The sequence below is a fragment of the Equus asinus genome, chromosome 4 (assembly GCF_041296235.1).
Source record: "Equus asinus isolate D_3611 breed Donkey chromosome 4, EquAss-T2T_v2, whole genome shotgun sequence".
Taxonomy (NCBI): domain Eukaryota; kingdom Metazoa; phylum Chordata; class Mammalia; order Perissodactyla; family Equidae; genus Equus; species Equus asinus.
In genome coordinates this window covers 108,371,836-108,391,716 of record NC_091793.1, presented here as the reverse complement: position 1 = coordinate 108,391,716, position 19,881 = coordinate 108,371,836, and the positions used below count along the sequence as shown (strand labels likewise).

Sequence of the window (19,881 nt, the reverse complement as noted above, 5' to 3'; positions counted from 1 at the left end):
CAAGCTTTAAATGACAATCATGAAATAAAGTTAAATGTGTATGTTTAAAAAAAATGTTTAAACGGTTCTGTGTATACTTTGGTGAACTTTTCCAGACGTTTTTTTTTCTGCCTTGGAAAGTGCCAAACATTTATTGATAACCATACATATTGATTTATTACTAGAATAAACAATGTATTAGTTTCCTAAATAAGGTTGGATAATTTTAAAAATGAAATGCAACTATTTCTCTTATTTTCAGTTAACCTAGTCTTCAAATCTGCCATGTTGCATTGATGGTGGCTATCACTGTTGGAAGAATCATCTGTCTTGCATCAGTTAATTCTAACTCCCCACAGAACTGCAGAACTGAGTCTTGCAAACTCCTGCACCTCTTGACTTCCCACTATGCTTTTTCCTCCATAACCACATTCCCATCTAGTTCTCAGCTCAGTGGCAGAGGAAATGATGACCACGGTCTGAGTTGAATGAGTGATTATGTACAGACTCAACTGACCAGTTTTACCTACTTCTCCTAATTTTCTCTGATGTTTTTGTAGTTTTTAGGATTTTCCTAAATCATTAAAGTTGGACAATACCAAAATGCTTTAGGTATATAATAAAAATTGTTCTGATAATGTTTTCCACTAGAAGATGAAACCTCTTCTCTCTAGGCTGTTACCAGAGATTTACCAGGTTCCATTACCTCGAATACAGTGTTCTACCAGACAATAGATACTTCAAAACAGTGGATCAATTAAAGTGAGATAACCTATCAACTGATATATTAAACTGTTTTCTAAACATAATTAAATGAAGACATACAGCACTTCATTCAACAGTTCTAGGAGTTTCTGTTTGCGGGCACTGAATACACCATGAGATTTTAAAGTCTAACTAGCTGAGCACCTAACCAGAACACCACTTTCTACATTTCCTATTGTTCACCCTTGAATGATTGCTCTTGATTCTCTGAAAGAGAACAAGAGTTTTTCTCTATTTAATTTTTAAGTGAATAAATATAAATTGATTAAAACACTTCCGGAGGATTAGGACCATTTTATAATTGTTTCCTAATTCGTATCTGATAATAAACGTCAATAAACAATAAACACCCTTGGCAATATAGCAAGGCTCCCCTAAAAACAAAAGCCTTGTTTTTCAGACAAAGTTTGCTTTGTGAAGATGATTTCTGCATATAAATCCCCTGGTCCTAGAAAACATTTATTACTGAGGGGCTCAGAGTTATGCCCACAGCAGAAGACCAATTTTTATTATACTGTCAAATCTGTATGAATATGAAAAAAGCATGAATAATGGAGTTTTTGTTTTTTGCATTTCTGCTTCAGAAAGCATTATACACAGTGAAATACCTTTAATAAAAGTCATACAGTCGTTATTTTGTGTGTAACTCACATCTCACCCTGACACATTTTTTTTTTTGAGTAAGCACTGAATCTGCTCCAAATAAGGGTTTTTAAATAAACAGTCAATTTAAACTTTATCAGTGCAGGGTAGGAAACTCGAATCCTCATGTTTCTTACTGCTCAAAGTGACTGGTGTGTATAGAAACACAGGCCTGGCTGCAGGAAATTTAGCATCTTGGTTGATAATGTTTTCCTGCAATCTTGGGAGCAGCAATTAGGCAGAGACATTGTGATTTCTTGTTGGTCTTCAGATGGAGACAGATCCCAAAGCTCTTATTCAAAACAGGATGGTCTGGCTGCCTGCTTCAGTGGTGTCCCCAACCTCCTGCCAGTTTGCCATATTGTTTCAGGACATGTTCACAGCCATCATCAAAGCGTCCTTCTATGTTTCCTGCCTGATATTTACCCCGACCTCAGCCCTCATTCCAGTGGCTTCCCCTATGCTAATTAGCAGAGGCAGAAAAAATAATTAGATGTGGTCTTGACTCAAATTCAATTAGAAGAAGTCTGAAATGAAAGAATTCAAGGAAGAGCCATCCATTTTAATACCAGAAGCTGGTAAGATAATGCTGCTTATTGCCTTATTACATTTCTGGACGACATTTAGAGAACCTAGAAGATAGTCCATCCCAGTTTGTTCTGTGTTGCTTCCGCATCAGAAACTCCGAGGTAAAATTTCAGCTACTTGGGCTCCATCCCCAACTACGTGAATGAGAATCAGCATCTTTAGCTCAGTTCTCCAGGGGAATTTTATGCACAATAAAATATTAGCAGCAAAAGGCCAGAGGGATCAAGCTCTCATTAAGATAAGAACATATGATGTTCTACATGATGGAACTCCATTTGCATTGATCAGCCCGCCTAGAGTCTTTGAAATAATATTCTGTCTTCAAGAGGCACCAGAAATTCATCTCGATGTGCATGTTTTCATGAAGGCAAAATTAACTCATTTCTCATTAAGAAAACCCACCAGAAACAACAAGAAATTGTTCTCTAAATTTCCATTGCTGGATAAAGTATTAATAATTTTATGCTGTTTCTTTTGGGAATAATCTTTGCAGCAAGTAAAGAAGAGCAGTGGTGAACCTTCTTAAGAAAGGAATATACTACCAAAATCTTAAGTGATGGCTGATTTAGATGTGCATGGATGTTGAAGAATATGAAATACCATATATGTGTAAGACAAAGAAAACACTCTTCTCTCGCAGATGCAAATAACATATATTAGCTTTCCCAAATTTAGTTTAATAAATAAAATTAATAAATACAATTGATAAACTTACAATCTAACATATGAATAGAAATCAAGTAATTAGCATCAGGTTACCCATTTAACAGATCTTCAAACTCTCTAGGAAACAGAAGTACAACAGCATAATTTAAAGCTGATTTCATTTTATGGCAGTTGCAGCAATAATAGAAATCTCTCGTTTCTATTTGTTTCATTTTTATAAAAAATAGTTTCCTCATTTGATCCTTCAAGGTGCACAGACATTAGTACAACTTTTAACAGAGTAACATGCTCTTTCTTCTAGAGATCAATTACAATCTTTCTATCTCATCACTTGGGATTTTGCAAGCTGGGGGTAAAACTCAGAATGAAGCTGGAGAGCATCATGGCTGTGCAGGAAGTGGACTTCAAGCACGTAACCTGGCAACGTGCAGGGGGGAGTGACCACTCAGGCTCCATCTCCACTCCAGAACAACACACAGATGGAGATGGGGAGGACTTCAGATAACGCTTATATATGCCAAGAATAATTATAGTTAAATACCATTGAGGGAATCTGAAAATATTATAGATTGTCAATCTTGGGCTAAGGATGCTAAAGTCCTGATTAATAGCATATATATATTTATACACACACACACACACACATATATATATATGACCTCTTAAAAAGCAAAGAAATGAGACAAAAAAACTGTTTAGGTCTTGAGACAATGACTAAAATGAAAGTATATTCAGGATGATTTATGGAAATCAGTTGATTTGTCCATATTAGGCAATTTGAGGAAAATTATACCTTTCTTTTACCAGTGCAGGACACAAAACATTCACATAATGTACGTGAATGTCAATGTCAATATTTGGGTATCTGCAATCTCCCACAGTTTATTCAGTCGTTATATTTGTAACCGGCCTTGAATTTTGGCTCACTATAAAGAGAACCGGTTAAATGTGCCATTTAAAGAAAGGTGTTTCAAAAAACAGCGCTCTTCAAAACCTGTAACTAGAATTCACCTTCATGCCCATGTATGGCCTATGCACTCTAGGGTAAATATTTATGAGAAAAGTTGGAAAGGGATGAAAAAGTGTGATTTATTTGGGAAACGTTTGTTCGATTACAAAGCAGAGGAGTCCTGGCAGGAATGATTCAATTATCCCTTTTCTAAAATTCAATCCACGAATAAAACCTCATTTACACTAAAACTAGAGTGAAATTTATTTCCACACTTTTTTCCAATAGACTTTCTTTTCCCCTTTTGGACTAAATATATATAGATTTAGGTCCTTGAGGGAGATAAGTGTCACATACAAACATTCTAAAAACAGTAAGTGTCGAGAAATTAATTGGTTAAAGACTTCAAATTTACTATTGTTACTATCAAAATGTTTTAAAAGTACGCACTGATGTGATTTAAATATCTACTAGCCTTCTCAAATCTGACATCCTCACTGTTCACCAAATATGTAACGTATTAGTAAATATAGAGCAACATCCAGGTTGCTCTACTTTAGAGCAGAGAAAGGCACACTATGGCCCCCAGGCCAAATCTGGCCCTCCAGTTGTTTTTGTAAATAAAGTTTTATTGGAACACTGCCATATCTATTTATTTAACTATCATCTATGGCAATGTGCTTGCTACAGCAGCAGAGTTGAGTAGTTGCAACAGAGACTACATGGCCTGCAAGATTAAAATATTTACTCTCTGGCCCTTTATAGAAAAGTTTGCTAACACCTGCTTTAGTGCCACGTCAAAGGGCATAATGGAAAACTCAGTCATATTATCTGAGATGTGGCAATTCCATAGTCTCATGGCCAGCTTCAGCAGCATATTTTCTTCAGATAAAGAATATGCAACAATTCATTTTCAAGGCTATTCTGAATTTATTAAATATTACTCTCAAAATTCAGATAAACTATATAAAAAAAGAGTCGTGGCAGGTGTTTCCATCAAAATTCTCATGATAAATTCTAACTACAACTTCAAGCTAATTTGAAAATCAAGGAGTTTCTTCACCAGCTTTTAAAACAAAAGCTGTGTTTCTAGATGCAATGTTACTTTCTCTACTGCTAGATGTGCCATAACTTTATAGCTTCTGAGAACATATATAAATGAAATAAAGAACTGCTGTATAAGCAGTGTTTACCCAGTCTTTCTCCTGTGTAACATTTATGGTACCATTTCAAGATTAAGAACTCATAATCTCATCCACTATGAATTATTTAGTTAATATTTAATCTTTAATTGGTTTTATTACTGTAGAAAAGGACACAATAAAATTTTATTTGTTCAATAGAAAATAGTAACATAGTGCCATCAATTCCCTTTCAGTGTGCCTGGCCAGAGTATGGAACCTAATTCACGACTCTCTGGAGTTCTCCTTCATGCTTTCCTTTCCTCCTCCCCTCAAAAGCACACCCTCCAAATGCACTCTGCTTTCAAATGATGCAGATACTTTTCTTCATTATACACGCATGGTTTTTTTCCTATTGAACTTTGGGTCTACGGAAGTTCTCCATCACTACAAGTGTTGCCAAATTACAAGCGCCAGGAGTTGGAGGCCTTTATATATACCTTCTGGGTTCTGTTAAAATTACTCTTGGCCCAGCCACACTAATTTGTACAGGTTTTTTTTTTTTAGATTTTTAAAAATTTTTCCTTTTTCTCCCCAAAGCCCCCCAGTACATAGTTGTATATTTTCAGTTGTGGGTCCTTCCAGCTGTGGCATGTGGGACGCCGCCTCAGCATGGCCTGATGAGTGGCGCCATGTCCGCTCCCAGGATCCCAACTGGTGAAACCCTGGGCTGCCTAAGTAGAGCGCGAGAACTTAAACCACTGGGCCACGGGGCCGGCCCCAATATGTACAGCTTTTAATGCTAGACGGGTCTCTTCTGAGACATTTTAAATAGACTCAACACCACAGTCTTCAGTGATGCACAGGTTTACAGATTTTATTCTCCATTTTTTCTGCAATCGCCCTGAGGACAAAGGCCATAGCAACGCTTGACAATATCAAGTAAACCCATTCAGGATGAAAACATCCAGAACGGTCAGTAGGGGGCAGCCTGTGCTCAGCTAAAATAAGAAATATCCCAGGACTCAAAAGCCATAATCCTCATACTTATTGTAAAGTCCTTGAGGCCCCAAATGACAATGGGCAATCAAGGACTCAATTTTGTGGTTTAGATGGACGATGGAAAAAGTCTCCTTGGGCTCAACCATGTTGGGATGATGCTGCAAGTTGTCAGGAGCGGTTCAGAGGACTCTTCTTATTATCATCAGCCTTCTCCTCTCTCTTCTAACTCCTCTTCCTTCAGTTGCCTGAACTCCCACGCCCCTTCACAAACAGACAGAACACTACCTGCAGAATTCACTTGTCAAGTTTCTTCTTGCCCTCATGCAGGCCTCTGGCCTTTTCTCCAAGCCCCATTCCACTTTGACTGCCTGGTGAACTTCTATCTGTCCTGTGATTTTCCTACTAATTCTTAAGCTCCAAGGGTTCTGTCTGAAGTTGTGATCTATTCTTAACAGCAACTCCCTAAAGCAAGTACTGTTTGAACTCCATTTTACAAAGAAACTGAGGCACAGAGATGCTACTTAATTTTTCCAACATCACACGGTGAGGACAGGCTAGAGCCAGATCTGAACCGAGGTCTGTGTGACTCCAGAGCTCGGGCTCCCAACTATTTCAGGAGGCTGCTTCTGAGAAACCAATGCATGAGGAAGGACCCATGAGGAAGGAGGCAGCAGAGAGGACACTTTTGAAAACACATATAAGTGAGAGACTCGAACTAGGTGCACAAGAATAGGACAAGGTCCATTTCTATTTCTTCCTTTTTTTTTTTTTGAAGAGGTTAAGTTTTTTTATTTTATTGAGGTCACATTGCTTTATAACATTGTGTAAATTTCAGGAATACATCAAGGGTCCACTTCTAGAAGATAGGAGGAGAAGGGGGATCAAGAGGGAAGCTGCAGGGTTAGCCATGAGTGGAAGAGGCGCCTCTTAGGAGGCCAAAGGGAAGGATCTGAGAATGGTCTTTTTGTATCTACAGGGACAGAAACGGAGGGAATTCATGGAGTCAGAGAGACAGTTCGAGCTATAAGAAGCCAAAGTAGGTGTTTTCCCAAGTCAGCAAGGATGACTTGTGGGAAACTCCCCAGAGGAAGCTAAATGACTGACCCTCCCAGATGAAAGTGGATCCTTCCAAGTGCCAGTGGCATGTCCTGAGAGAGGGTGGGACTCCTGAAGCCTTAGACTCAAGGACCCAGAGCCCTAGACCAGCAGCACTGGGTGGGTCCTGGGTGTAACTCTCTGTATTGCAGCAAGGCTGTGGCCCTTTGCACCACATGGGAAGAAGAGGTTCCCGGCTGTCACCCTCCCACGTCCTGGACAGCAGTATGGACCACTGCACTGCCCCAGAGCTGTCCAGAGGTTGGTCATTTGACTGTGAGATCTAAAAATGCTTAAGAGCCTCTCCCTTGGCAAGGCACCTGGGAGTGTGATTTCCAGAGTAAGCCACTAGTTACGGCAGCCTTTGAATAAAATCCCATAAAACTGCCCCATGAAACATATTTCTTTTCCAGGCAATACTGTTCTATTGTTCTCCCAGCAGCCTGCACAGAGCACTGGGTTGAAATGCTTTGATCACAGGTGGTAGCTTATTAAAATGAGCTGCCTCTTCTTCCCTTCTTAGATGCTGAAGACACTGTACAGAGAAAGAAACAGGACAGAGGCCCAAGAATCGGGCATATCTGCCTCAGAAGAAATCTAAGTTTCAAGGGCAGGATATTGCTGCTCCGATCACAGTGGACAGAGAAAAGAGCAACTTGGCACCTCTATGAAAGAGAGGCTAAGTAGCCTGCCTGACTGTGTCTACAAGTAGTGTGAGGTTACACAGGGAGAATTCTCCATCATCCTCCCTCCCTCTCAGGATGATCAGGTATCAGCTAGCATGATTTTAGCTTTTCAAGCAAAGAAAGGACATGCTGATACAATCTGAGGCACTAGCTGAGAGTTGGAGTCATAGGAAAAACTTAAAATAATCTCGACAAGCAGTTCTCAAATGTTTTAGTCTCGGGACCCTTTTATATTCTTAAAAATTACTGAGGACACCAAAAAGTGCTCGTGTATGTGGGTTATATCTATCAAGATTTACCACATTTTAAAAATCCTGTAAAACACATTTATTCATTTAAAGTCCATGACATTAATTAATATAAATACTTTTATGAAAAATAACTACATTTTCCAAAATTAAAAAAAAATGGTGAGAAGAGTGGCATTGTCTTACATGGTTGGAAATCTCTTTGATGTCTGGTTAAGACAAGAGAGATGGATTCTTACAATTGCATATCCATTCAATCTGTTGCCATATGTTACTTTGGTTGAGGTATGTAAAGAAAATCCAGTATCACATAGTTGGAAAAGGGAGAAGTATCTTCATAGTCTTTTCAGATAGTTACGGATATTCTACTTTGACACTGTATCAAAACTTGACGGGGGGGAGGGGGGGATATTCTTAAAGGTTAGTTGCAGTCTGGAATTTAAACCATATCAATAAACTTTTCATATTCTGTTACATAAAATCCTTTGGTCTGTCTTAACCTTTGAATGGATCTTTCTCTCATGCATGATTTTGTAGCATGAGGTATTAGTCACTTTGAAAATAGTGGCTCACTGAGTTAATGAAACATTTCATTATGCAACGTTTTAAAAATCATATTTATTAATATCACTAGCAATTTCATGAGAAAAGTCTTTAAGTATAGAGATGCTATCAAGCTCTTGCTGGTGGCCACAAGTTTTCCAAAAATCTAATTTTTCCTTGAAAGCTTCAGTTTTATCATTGACAACAAATTGTCAATTGTTTTACTTGAAACAGTTTGACAAACTAACTCAGTTCATTTGTTTCAAGAAAATGTCTAGCAAATACACAGGTTGGAATAACCACAGTTTGTCATTCATTCTTTCAAGTAAAGATGAGATTCTATGGGGGAAAAAATGCAGCTAGTTCAGCTTGCAATGCAAAGCACTAACTGCAGGTGATTTTTCTTGAGACATTACTGTAGATTGTTATGTAGAAGTTTTTATGCCTACTTCTCATTTTTAGAAATGTATACTCAAGAATAGAGATTTAATAAAATTATCACTTTTCACTGCTTCATCAAGAGTATTCTCAAGTGAAACTGACATTTCTTCTTCCTGCAAGCATGTGGCAGTGAAGAATACAATGATTACTAACATAGTTTGGTGTCATGGCCAGCAATTTTCCACCATTACCTTTGCACCATCAGTGCAAATTTCAACATACTGAGAAAGGCAAATGACATCTTAGTATTATCATGAAGACAGTTTTGACCTTGCAGATCTCCTGAAAGGTTCTCAGGGATCTCCAAGTGTCTGCAGACCACACCTTGAGAACTGCTGATCTAGACAAATTATTTCCAAACACCGTTCTAGGAAATGATGATTAGTCATATTATTAATAATAGCTGTACTAGTCAGATAAGCTAGATTACATGGCAAAGCCTTTCAAATCTCAGTGGTTTAAAACAAAGGTTTCTTTCTTACTCACTGCATGTCACCACTTAGCTGGCAGGGGCAAGGGGGCACGCTGTTCACCACAGTCACTCAGGGATGCAGGCTGATGGAGCAGCCTCCATCTCAAATGCTACCAACCACTGTACTACAGGGGAAAAGAGACTCTAGAGGGTCTCATACCAGCAATTAAATACTCCAGGCCAAAAGCAACTCGAGTCAGTTCTGCTCACAGCCTGCCAGTCACATGGCCATCCATCCCACCACAAGAAGGGGCGTGGCTGAGAAGTACAATCCTCCCTGTGCCTGAGGATAGAGAGCTGGCACTATCTAGTGAACTGCATTAACAACTGCGGCAACAGCTAACTTTTATTACGTGCCCTGCACTATTATAACTGTGTATTACTTACTCACGCTCATGACACTCCCGTGAGGTAGGTTACATGAACTCCATTCTTTGGATCAGGAAACCAAGGCATAGAGAGGTAAAAAGTAACTTACCCAAGGTCACACCAAATCAAACATGGTGCTGGGCAGGTGGACGTACTCCAGAGCCCATGCCTTTAACCTCTAAGCTATATTGCCCATAATTTTTCCCCAGTCAAGAACAAAATGAGAAAACTAAGAACTTTTTCATAATCCTCAATTTAAAGGATTGTCATTTATTACAAGGTGTCCTTTCTCCTTTAAAATGTCCTTTCCTTTATGAATTGATGGTAATAAGTGGTAGGTGATTTTAAAATTTTCTTACTAGGAAAAGTAAAAGTTTGGCAACCTTAAGTTAGTTTCTCTTCCTAATTATTTTTGTTAATTTTAATTGACCAAAAGTACGAAAATTTGTGACCACTACTTTCGGAGGTTTTTGTTTGTTTGTTTTGGGTTTTAGCACTACATTTTGATTCAACTGCATTTGGGTCATTATGAGCTAGGTACTGTTTTAAGCTCTATTTGTCAAGCAATGTACTAGATGGTTTCATGGACGTTATTTCACTTAATTCTATGCATACTGCTCCCTTATAAAAAGATTAAAGCATGCCTTTTTTTTTTTTTTACCCTAAAGCTAATTGAAGGAGGAAAGATCTGGAGGATGACAGGGCCCCAAAAGGTAGCTAAACCACTCATAGCAACGGATGCTAGTTATTCTCTGCAAAAGTTACTAGAGAGCAAATACAAGCCTGTCAAAAAGTGTCTTGCTAAACTTAATTATCATACTTCTCTCTGTTAAGAATCATTTACAAAACGTAGTTTTTCTCTCAGGTTAAAGACCAAAAGAGCAACAAGCTGAATTCACCATCTGGGCCCTGGAACTCGGCCATGGCTGATTTCCTGCAACGGCCTCCGAACACGAGCAGGGATCATTGGCCAAGGGCCCAGGCCTTCAAGCCAAACAGCAGCTTAGTTAAAAGGGACACAGGGCTTAGACACAAACAAGCTGTTCTGAGCTCCAACACAATTATGCTTATTAGCTTCCCTTGGAAAATTTTGATGTGCAGAAGAAATACTTACTGTGAACAGGTGCTATAGGACAGAATTTTAACAAAATTTAAGACTTGGGAAATGAAAGATGTTTCAAACGATGTTGAATACCAAGAATATACCTGTTGTTTTAATAAGATACCTTTACAATTTCTTTTTACAAAAGAGGGAAGGAAGAAAGGAAGAGAAGAAGGGAGAGAAGGGGAGAGGGATGGAGAGAAGAAAAAAGGGAGGAAGGAAGGAAAAATTGTCAAAAAGGTTGACATATCTTGGTAGCACATAATAGAACATTTAAATTCTAAGTCCATTATACCAAACTACTACAGCTTGGCTAGTCCCTTCCCTCTGGGAAGATTAATAGTATATCTCGTCACTGACCAAATGAGTGCCAACCCTGGAAACGATCAGGAGAGAGGCAATGTGCTCTGTCACCACAGGATGAAAGGTTCTCCTCTCATTTTTAAACTCCAGACTCTATTTGGAATGAGAGCAATTAAGAAAATAAAAAAGATGGCAATACTAGGATGCTCCTAGAGGGGAAGAATTTGTGAATATAAAAGCCCTTTAGAAAGACTCATGAATTCATTAAGTCACAAAAAATAATTTCTAAACCTCATTTAAGGTACTGATTCTAACAGTTTGAGGCAGGCATTTGGATCCAATGTTTATAAATCCTGGTCCCTATTTGAAAATGGCCGTTCAAGCTCACTGTCATTTAATAGGGGAACTAAAGAAACACTTTTATAACCTTTTTATTAGTGACTCTATGAATAGCCTTCAGAAGTTAATTTCCGTGTTGTGTTGTCAATGGGTGTCTTCAAACACCTCTATTCTATAATTAGGAAGCAGCCTGTTTTTAGAGGGTTTAGCTAATAGTTGCAGTACAGAAGGTGGGGAGTGTATTTGGCAGCCAAATATTCCATAAATCCTCACTTATGGCTGGGATGGCAGGTCTTCCAAGTGATAGACCAATGAGGAGGGAACCACCAGGGACCTGCTGTGAGAGTCAGCAAGATGTGAAGGAGAAAAGGAAAGTCTACAATTCACTAACGAGAGATGGCAACAGAGGAAAAGGCCTTCCTTACTAACCGGTACTGAGTAACGAGAATGTCTGGTAGTGACCAAATGCCCATTTTGTGCAAGAAACGAGAATAAGCTAGCTGCACCTGGAACGTCCAAACATACTCTGACCAGCTGAAGAAAGGACAGGTGCCAGATGTCTAAACAAGCTATGGGTGTGGACTAAGAAAAAGCATATAATTAATTTCTAAAAACTGACAATAGGTACAGGCCTGAGATCAATTCCATGAACCTCCTTGTAAAATTACCCCTTTCACAGTTTTCTACACTGATCCAAGATATGTTAAAACTACACAAAATGATACACTTCAGCCCTTGAAAATAATCCACTTACGATAACTATTAAAATAATGGTCATTTGGCTTAAAATAAAGAAGATTCTATGAGTGCTCTCGACTCACTGAAAAGACATGGTAAATGCATGATGAGAAAACTCAAGCAAGTGGAGGGCACTTGGCAACTTTTAGTGTGGGACTAGGCAATATCTTGCTAGGACTAGGCTCCTGGGAGTCAAGGACAGTTAGTCTTGATTTTATTAATCTCTTTAATTCTAGATGGCACCTCTATTTCTCACTAAGCAAAAGAGGAACCAATAAAATGGCAAAGAGCTGCAAAAGGCTTACTATCTTTAATGTCAGAAGCATGGCAAGGCAAGACAATGCAAGAATTGTGGACATGTCTGATCTAAGATGAATCACAGGACTTTGCTTGTTAAGCTTGGGCTCTAATTCATTCCCACGTTGCACAACCTTGAAAAACTTGTATAAGCTCCCTGTAGATCAATTTTCCCAACTACAAAATGTGAAAAATATTCAAACCTCCTCCTTCATCACAGAAGTGTTTTCTGTCACTACCTGGAAAAAATGCTCCTCAGAAGAAAATAAAATGCATACTATTCAGCCTTAAAAAGGAAGGAAATTCCGACACACGCTACAACACAGATGAACCTGAGGACATTATGCTAAGTGAAGTAAACCAAGCACAAAAGGACAAATATGGGATGGTTCCACTTATATGCACTATCTAGAGTAATCGAATTCATTGAGACAGAAAGTAGAACGGCTGTTGCCAGAGGCCCGGAGGAGGGAGGAATGCGGAATTGTTTAACAGGTACAGAGTTTCAGTTTTGCAAGATGCAAAGAGTTCTGAAAACCGGTTGCACGACAATGTGAATGTGCGTAACACTAATGAACTGTACACTTAAAAGTGGTTAAGACGGTAAATTTTATGTTTTCTATTTCTACCACAATTAAAGAGTTAAACAATCAGTAAAATGCACAATGAGCCTAGCACAGTCCCTGGCACATGGGAGATAATCAGTCTACAAGTACTGACTACGTGAATGAAGAAGGTTCCTCATATAAGACAGATGTGATCTAATTGGCATACCATCACTGAAGACTATTTAAACCTGGACAGAAATTGGCCCAGAGCGTTTGGTGCAATGAATAAAGGAAACACAAATTATGGGTGTCAAAGGGTTATCTGCTATGCCCAAGCCCTAGCCCTCAGAGGGACCATCGGCTTCTTCTGAGAATCGGACGACATATACCACATTAAGGCTGTGTGGCCACACAGGTCAGGAAAGGCAGCTTTTTGCCAGCCAAGTAAGCCACCGTTGTAGGATAGTGGAAGGAGCGTACCTGGGGAAAGACGATGCAGGTACGAGGGTCGTAGACTCGTAAGTGCTTTTCTGCTACCATTTGGATACCACTTTGCAATTTAGCCGATTACTGATCTAACCAAGAAATGATATATTGCAGCATTGTGCTCCATCATAATGCACAGTCCTGTGCACAAAGGAGCTTGGAAGATACCCATTAGCAAGTTAGAAGACATTCTAAATCTATTTATTCATTTACCCTAAACTTACTAATCCCCACCACAAGCAGGTACATTGATAGTCATGAGAGGAATAAAGATGAATAAATCTTGTTCTTCGCCCTCCATGTCTAGGAAAGGGAGAGACGCAGGTCACTATGCTGTTAAAAAAAATACAATATGGTAAGTACTGGGCACCTGTAAACTAAACACAGAGGAAGGTATGGTCAAAAACTTCGGGGAAATTGAATAAGGCTTCAAAGAAGAGATTACTTTTGTGCTAGTCTGGTCTGGGAGGAGGGGGAATAGAGATTATTCTAGCCACAGGCAAGGTCTTATTAAAAACAAAGATGCATGGGAAAAAATGAGTTTGAACAATGGTGAGAAGATATCTGTAGTTAGGACATACGTGTGTGTCAGGATGGGGGAGAGAGGGGGTGGGTGATAAGACTGGAGAGGTGGGTCTGAATCATTTTGACAACCCTAAACATCACTCTAAGTAGTTTGGCTTTGTCTTGAAGGTTTTAGAAATATAACTCTTAGGTGGCAAGTAGACAGGAATGACTATATAGACAGAGGACCATTTAGGAGGCTATTGTAAAAGGTTAAGAAAAGTAGAGAGGACTCAAACCAAATGTGTCAGTGACATTAAGCAAGTAGGTACAAGGAATGACAAAGTGGAAAGAAGAGCGAAGGAAAACCTCTAGCTTACGTGACTATTGGTTACAAGGTTTATTGGAGGGAGAACAAGACTATGGGAAGAGGAGATCTTTGGGAGGGGACACTTTTTATGTGAGGTTCAGTTTCCTCATTTATAAAATGAAGATAAATAAAAAATGATCCAACTGGATCTTGGAGTTGTGAGGATTAAATGATAAAATAAACAAAAAGAACATAATACTATTATTTATAAGTAGATTTGTAGAAGTATGGACCCGGAGAGAATCTGGGGCAGAAGAGAAACATTTTGGAGTCACTGGTAGATAAATTATGGTTGGTACTGCTAGAGAGTAGAAGCTTGATCATCCAGGGAGATGATGTCCTGTAATCCAGGACCAGACCCTGGCGTTTCACAAATATGCAGAGCATGGGGCACTGGGATGGAGGCCAGCAAAGATGACTTTGAAGGAATGATCCAAATATGGGAATCTGGAGAAAATAACGTCATGGAAAAAAAACAAGCAGTGAATAGCTAAAAGTGCCAATTCTGCCAGAAGCTGGTAGGATGAGAACTAGAATGAGTACGTTTAACACTCAGGAGGTCAAGAGTACCCTCAGCACAGGCTATTCCAGTGGAGGGGAGGGATGAAAACCAGAACACAGTTCATCTAGGAATGCATTTTCATGACATATTGTGATGTTAGACAACTCTTTAACTGGGGAAAAATTGCTTCTGTAGGGCTGGAACATTGAGATTTTACTTTCTCCCTGGAGCTACAAATACAATTTTGCTTCTTTATTTAATTTGGAGAACAGAGGGACTTGTGAATCAGACTGAGAGAAAATTGCTGTCAGGATTCATTGCTATATATTTTCATGGAGAAAAAAACACTAGGTTTTGAGGGAAAAGTGAAGAGACAATGGGAATAAAATACAAAATAGCACAAACAAAAGTAGAGAACTTTCTGATACAATGTGCAAAGTAACGCTAACCCAGCACAGCTGGGAGAATAGAAGTGAGTGCCTCTGACGCTCTGCACCCATCTGCCAAGGGTCATTAAAGATGCACGTCAGCAAGCACTTTACAACATAACCACTCTTACCTTTCTTTTGATATCAGTGAACTGGGAAAACATTAAAGACCAATAAAACGACAGCTCCAGGATATAATAGTAGTGAAGGTCAGTTGTGAGCGGCTGAGGATCAAAGAAAAAAAAGGAAAGATTAATAGTTCATAGGAAATCCAATTTGTGCCCCAAACATCTCAAGCTCAGTGCTGAAAAGTGACATGGTCTTATGTCTCCATAAATTCCAGCCCCATTCTCTTTGTGTATAAGGGGGCTTTGAAGGATGCCTCTAATCCACAGCTTGATGGCATTAGCTTTGTTTCATCTCCAACCAAAAAAGTGTCAATCAGTATGAACATTTGGTACCCAATTCACCATACATTTTAACGATAACATTTATGGTTCTTTGACAGGAGCATCTGCAAGATTCCTTAGGCAACCTGAAAAAAAAACTTCTAACACATACACGAAAAGAATAACTCTGAACAACTCCTGTGAGATGCCACAGTACAGGGACATGGAAGGTAGGGGAAAGAAACTGGAGTGCTATATGGGTCACTGAGGCAAGGTTTTCAAGTCCTGCATTAATCAGAGCTTTCTCATTATTAGGAAATGTTCCATACATTGCACATTTCAAAAGAGATAATTCAAAAATATTTATTAAAAGATCAGAGGGACAAAGAAGCTGCCAAGAGATGCCAGTCTGGACACCAGCCAGGAAATCTGAGATCAAGTCCCAGCTCCACAGCTCAGTAGGTATACACCTTGGGCCTTAGTTTACTTATTGTAAAATGGAGGTGACATCTGCTGTACCTGTCTCAGAGGTCCAGAAATGGGGAGAGGCTCTGAGAGGCAGTAGAAGTCAGCAATGTTTATTTTGCATATAAATCCTTTAAAACAAAACAAACAGGGTTTTAAAAAAACATTTCAATGAGTTGTAACAAAATGTCTTGCTTTACCAGAATGAATGAAAGACCTTTGAAACATCACACAAACATGTCCACACTGCTACATACAAGGTAATAGTATGTAGGTAAATACAACTGAAATTTAAGTACTTTGTAAACCAATAGCAGCAAAACAAACGACTTTCATGAGAAGCTGGCATGCAACTACCAACTCTACTAACTTTAAGTATGGGCATCAAGAAGAACAGTTGTCCCCCTCATTGATCTTTGGCAACAAAACACACCAGAGGACAGGATGCTCTCCCACTAGCAATCATAAGCTCTGAGTGACAATGAGCATCAATGTGTTTATCCAGTTCAGCAGCACCCTGGAGAGAATCTATTTCCCACTGAATTGTCCTTTTAAAATTTGAAGGCATTAACCACGAGGGATGGATATTCGGGTCAGATGTATGCCAGAAATGAAGTCTAGAAAGTGGGGCACTGGCTTCAGGACCCTTGGAGCCAAGGTTAAATTTCAGTTTTAATGAGATGCACTTACTGCCTGCATCCTGGGAAAATGCCACAGTGGGCTGTGAGGACAAGGGAGAGCACATCTAGAAACTGCAGAGTTCATAAGAGGATGTCTTATTATAATAACTACTGTAGTCATGGAGTGCTTTGCAGTTGACAAAGCTTAACCACCTGTTAACCTCTTTGACTAACCTCTTTGACTCTCATAAAAATCCTATAAAATTAGTACTATCGATTTCTAGATTGTATAGTTGACAGGAAATTGCTGTCAGTTAATTCAGGTTGCGAGGTACATCCCAGGTCTCACAGCTAGGGAGGCCCTGTGATTGCGATGCTGGGCTTCTCGTTGCCAACCTGTGCTCTTTATGACAAGCTATACTAGGTCCAACTGAAGGCAGCTTTATATTATTTTAAACTTAAAATATATATGTATACAAAAATTATTTATATGTAAGAAATACATATTTATATACAAAGAGTAATGTGTCTTTAATAAAACTGAAATAGACCGCTACCTCTTTCATCTAAAATTCAGTTCACTTATTTACTTAATATATATGCTAAAGATATAATAAATTCATTTCACAAGCATGCCTCATCTTTCAAAGTGCTTTTTAAGGCTTGAAACCAAATCTGAGCTGCAACCTAATATAGACACAGTTACCCACCAAGTGCTACAATTACATGCATAACGATTATATGCTTTTTACTTTTTTCCCCCCACACACAAAAAGAAAGCAGGAAATTTTTTTGTTATTACAATATGGAGTTTATCAAAGATGACCACCATTCACACAAGAGATTGTGAATCGGTCCTAGATTTTGGGAGCTATATGCTGAATTATTCATTGATAAGCAATGATATCTTATTAGTAGAAGATAATCTTGATCTGATTCCCCACAAATGACATCTTTCCTTTAATACTAATGATGTCTCCTATTTTTAAACATAACTGTATCTACCAGACCCTCAAACTTTTATGTTGAATCTATAGTTGTCTGTGAGACAGTCTGCAACTACATTTTGGGCCACTGCTCTAGCAACTAATTTTCTCAGAAATAAGCAATTTCTCAGCTCCAGCCATAAACGTGAAAGTTATTCCAGACTACCTTATAGCTACGAAGAAGAATGGGAATTACATTTCATATGGCATTTGTTTCAATGTCGTTCACATGACAGAATTTGTCTCATGAATGCAGTGCATTAGAACAGCTGCCACACTAACCTTCAAGTTAAGGTTTCTAGAAGGCTTTAATGTACTTTTATAAATAGAATGCTAGATATATATGGATTTTTCCACTCAGTATACCATTACAGGGCACAAAGAGAGCTGTAAATGACAATATTCCAAGTATTTAAGATAAACAGCAGTTGGACCTGAGAATTACAATTGTGTACAATACGTGATTGGTTTCAATGTTGCTTTAGTCTCTATCAGCCCCAGAATGCTCAGCTCTCTCTAATCAAGACATGTTGCTTATTTACATTCTTTTATAACCTGAATAAACTGCATGAAACAGATGGAAAGGCAAACTGGAATTCCATTTCAACATGTCCCTAGCCTTGAACTTGCCCAAGGAGTCTCCAGTGCCAGTCCTTACCCACTGTTCCCAAGCTGTGTGTAACAGAGAAGATGCAGAGCGTGTGCGCTTCTCATTAACCTTGTACACACCTCAAAATACACACATACAAAAGCCCAAATACCTCGAAAAAGACAATCCCAAAGAATCCCAGTCAAACCTAAAAGTCCAAATTGTTTATCATAATGTATCTCTCTATTTTATCACTAAAATATCTAGTTGCATTTGTTTCTCTTATATAACATCCCAATTGAACTAGAAATTTTTCAGCAAGAAATTTCTAGAAAAGTCCTAGATTTGATATTCACATAGTAACTGATCTGGGGACCACAACACTTGCTAACATTACTGAATTCATGGACAGAGGCAAAGATATGTCAATGGGCAGGGATCTGAAATGCTCCCTTTTGGGGATATGATTTTAATCTCATTTTCAATGATGCTTTTTTAGTCTACGTGTAATGGCACAAACCCATGTATCTGTGTTCATGGAAACGGTGCTAGACTTACATATTAGGGGGCTTCTCCTAAGCCACAAAGTGAATCAAACCTGCCATGCTTATCCAGCTCCACATTTGAGCTCTGCCCACTTGCTGCTGAGGCCATCCTATGCTGTGCTGTGCTCAGGTCTTCAGGCTGTCCTCAGTTATTAGAAGAAGATCAGCCGTCAGAAACAGGAATCCATCTGCTGGACTGATTGTATCTTACTCTCCAGCAAATGCACCTTCCACACTTCCACTCCATCTGCTCAAGCAACTGAGCTTTGATTCTGAACTCCACTGAGAATACAAACTGCTTCCCTCTTTAGGCTGCGTCCAGTATCAAGAGCAGGGGCCGGGGCATGGGGCTGAAAAGCAAGGCTGCTGTCCAATCTGCTGGGACCTTCCTGAAACCATGAGATTGCCCTAAGGAAGGTACTCCACGTGTGTGAAAACCCAGGTGGCAATGTCTTCTTACCTGATAGGGATAGTTGTACCAGCAGTGCCTTGTGTTCCACAACCAGGGGGTCTGAAAAAATGACAAAGAAACATATTTTACACGTTGCGGAAAAGAAGATAAAAGATGTTTACGACAGGTTCTTGCCCTCCAGTATCTAGGGATTTCAATAATCTACCTGTGTGAGAAATGAAGGACTTAAAACAATTAGGAATAGGATATGAAAGCAATTAGTATTCCATCATACATTCTCTCTGGGTAATCTTCTAAACTCAACTGGTAGTGTTTCAGGCTACTTCTGGGATGAAATCCTGGCTCCTGGTTGGTATTTTTTATACTTTGCTGGTCACATAAACACATTCCTGCTGTGTAACTGGTCTCAATAGCAGAGTCCTCCAGGGGTCTCACCAAGACCAGATGCAAATCATCAGTCTCACTATCATCCATAAACAATGCTGACAGTTGGTACAAAATACCCTGAAACTCCTCCAACCCAATGTTTACAAAGCAACATCGTTAATCAATTGTTTCACATCTTGATCAAGGTCAGTAACAGGCAGATATAACTTATTTCAACAGGACAGCGCAGACTAATTCCAGGCCTGAGGGAATTAACCCTCACGGCACACTCCATCCCAACAACTCATGGTCAAGGTCTTTTAAAG

At 39.1% G+C, this 19,881-nt stretch overlaps 1 protein-coding gene across 2 annotated transcripts in view; it reads right to left on the bottom strand.

Annotated features, from left to right (window-relative positions):
- CERS6 (ceramide synthase 6) overlaps nucleotides 1-19,881 on the bottom strand; it is a 302,891-nt gene that overhangs the window by 58,121 nt on the left and 224,889 nt on the right. For both annotated transcript variants that reach the window (XM_014860459.3, XM_014860451.3), the window contains exons 5-6: nucleotides 19,238-19,288; nucleotides 15,315-15,407 (exon numbers count right to left, since the gene is read on the bottom strand). In XM_014860459.3, the coding sequence (XP_014715945.1) occupies nucleotides 15,315-15,407; nucleotides 19,238-19,288 (144 nt within the window). The remainder of the gene's footprint in view (nucleotides 1-15,314; nucleotides 15,408-19,237; nucleotides 19,289-19,881) is intronic.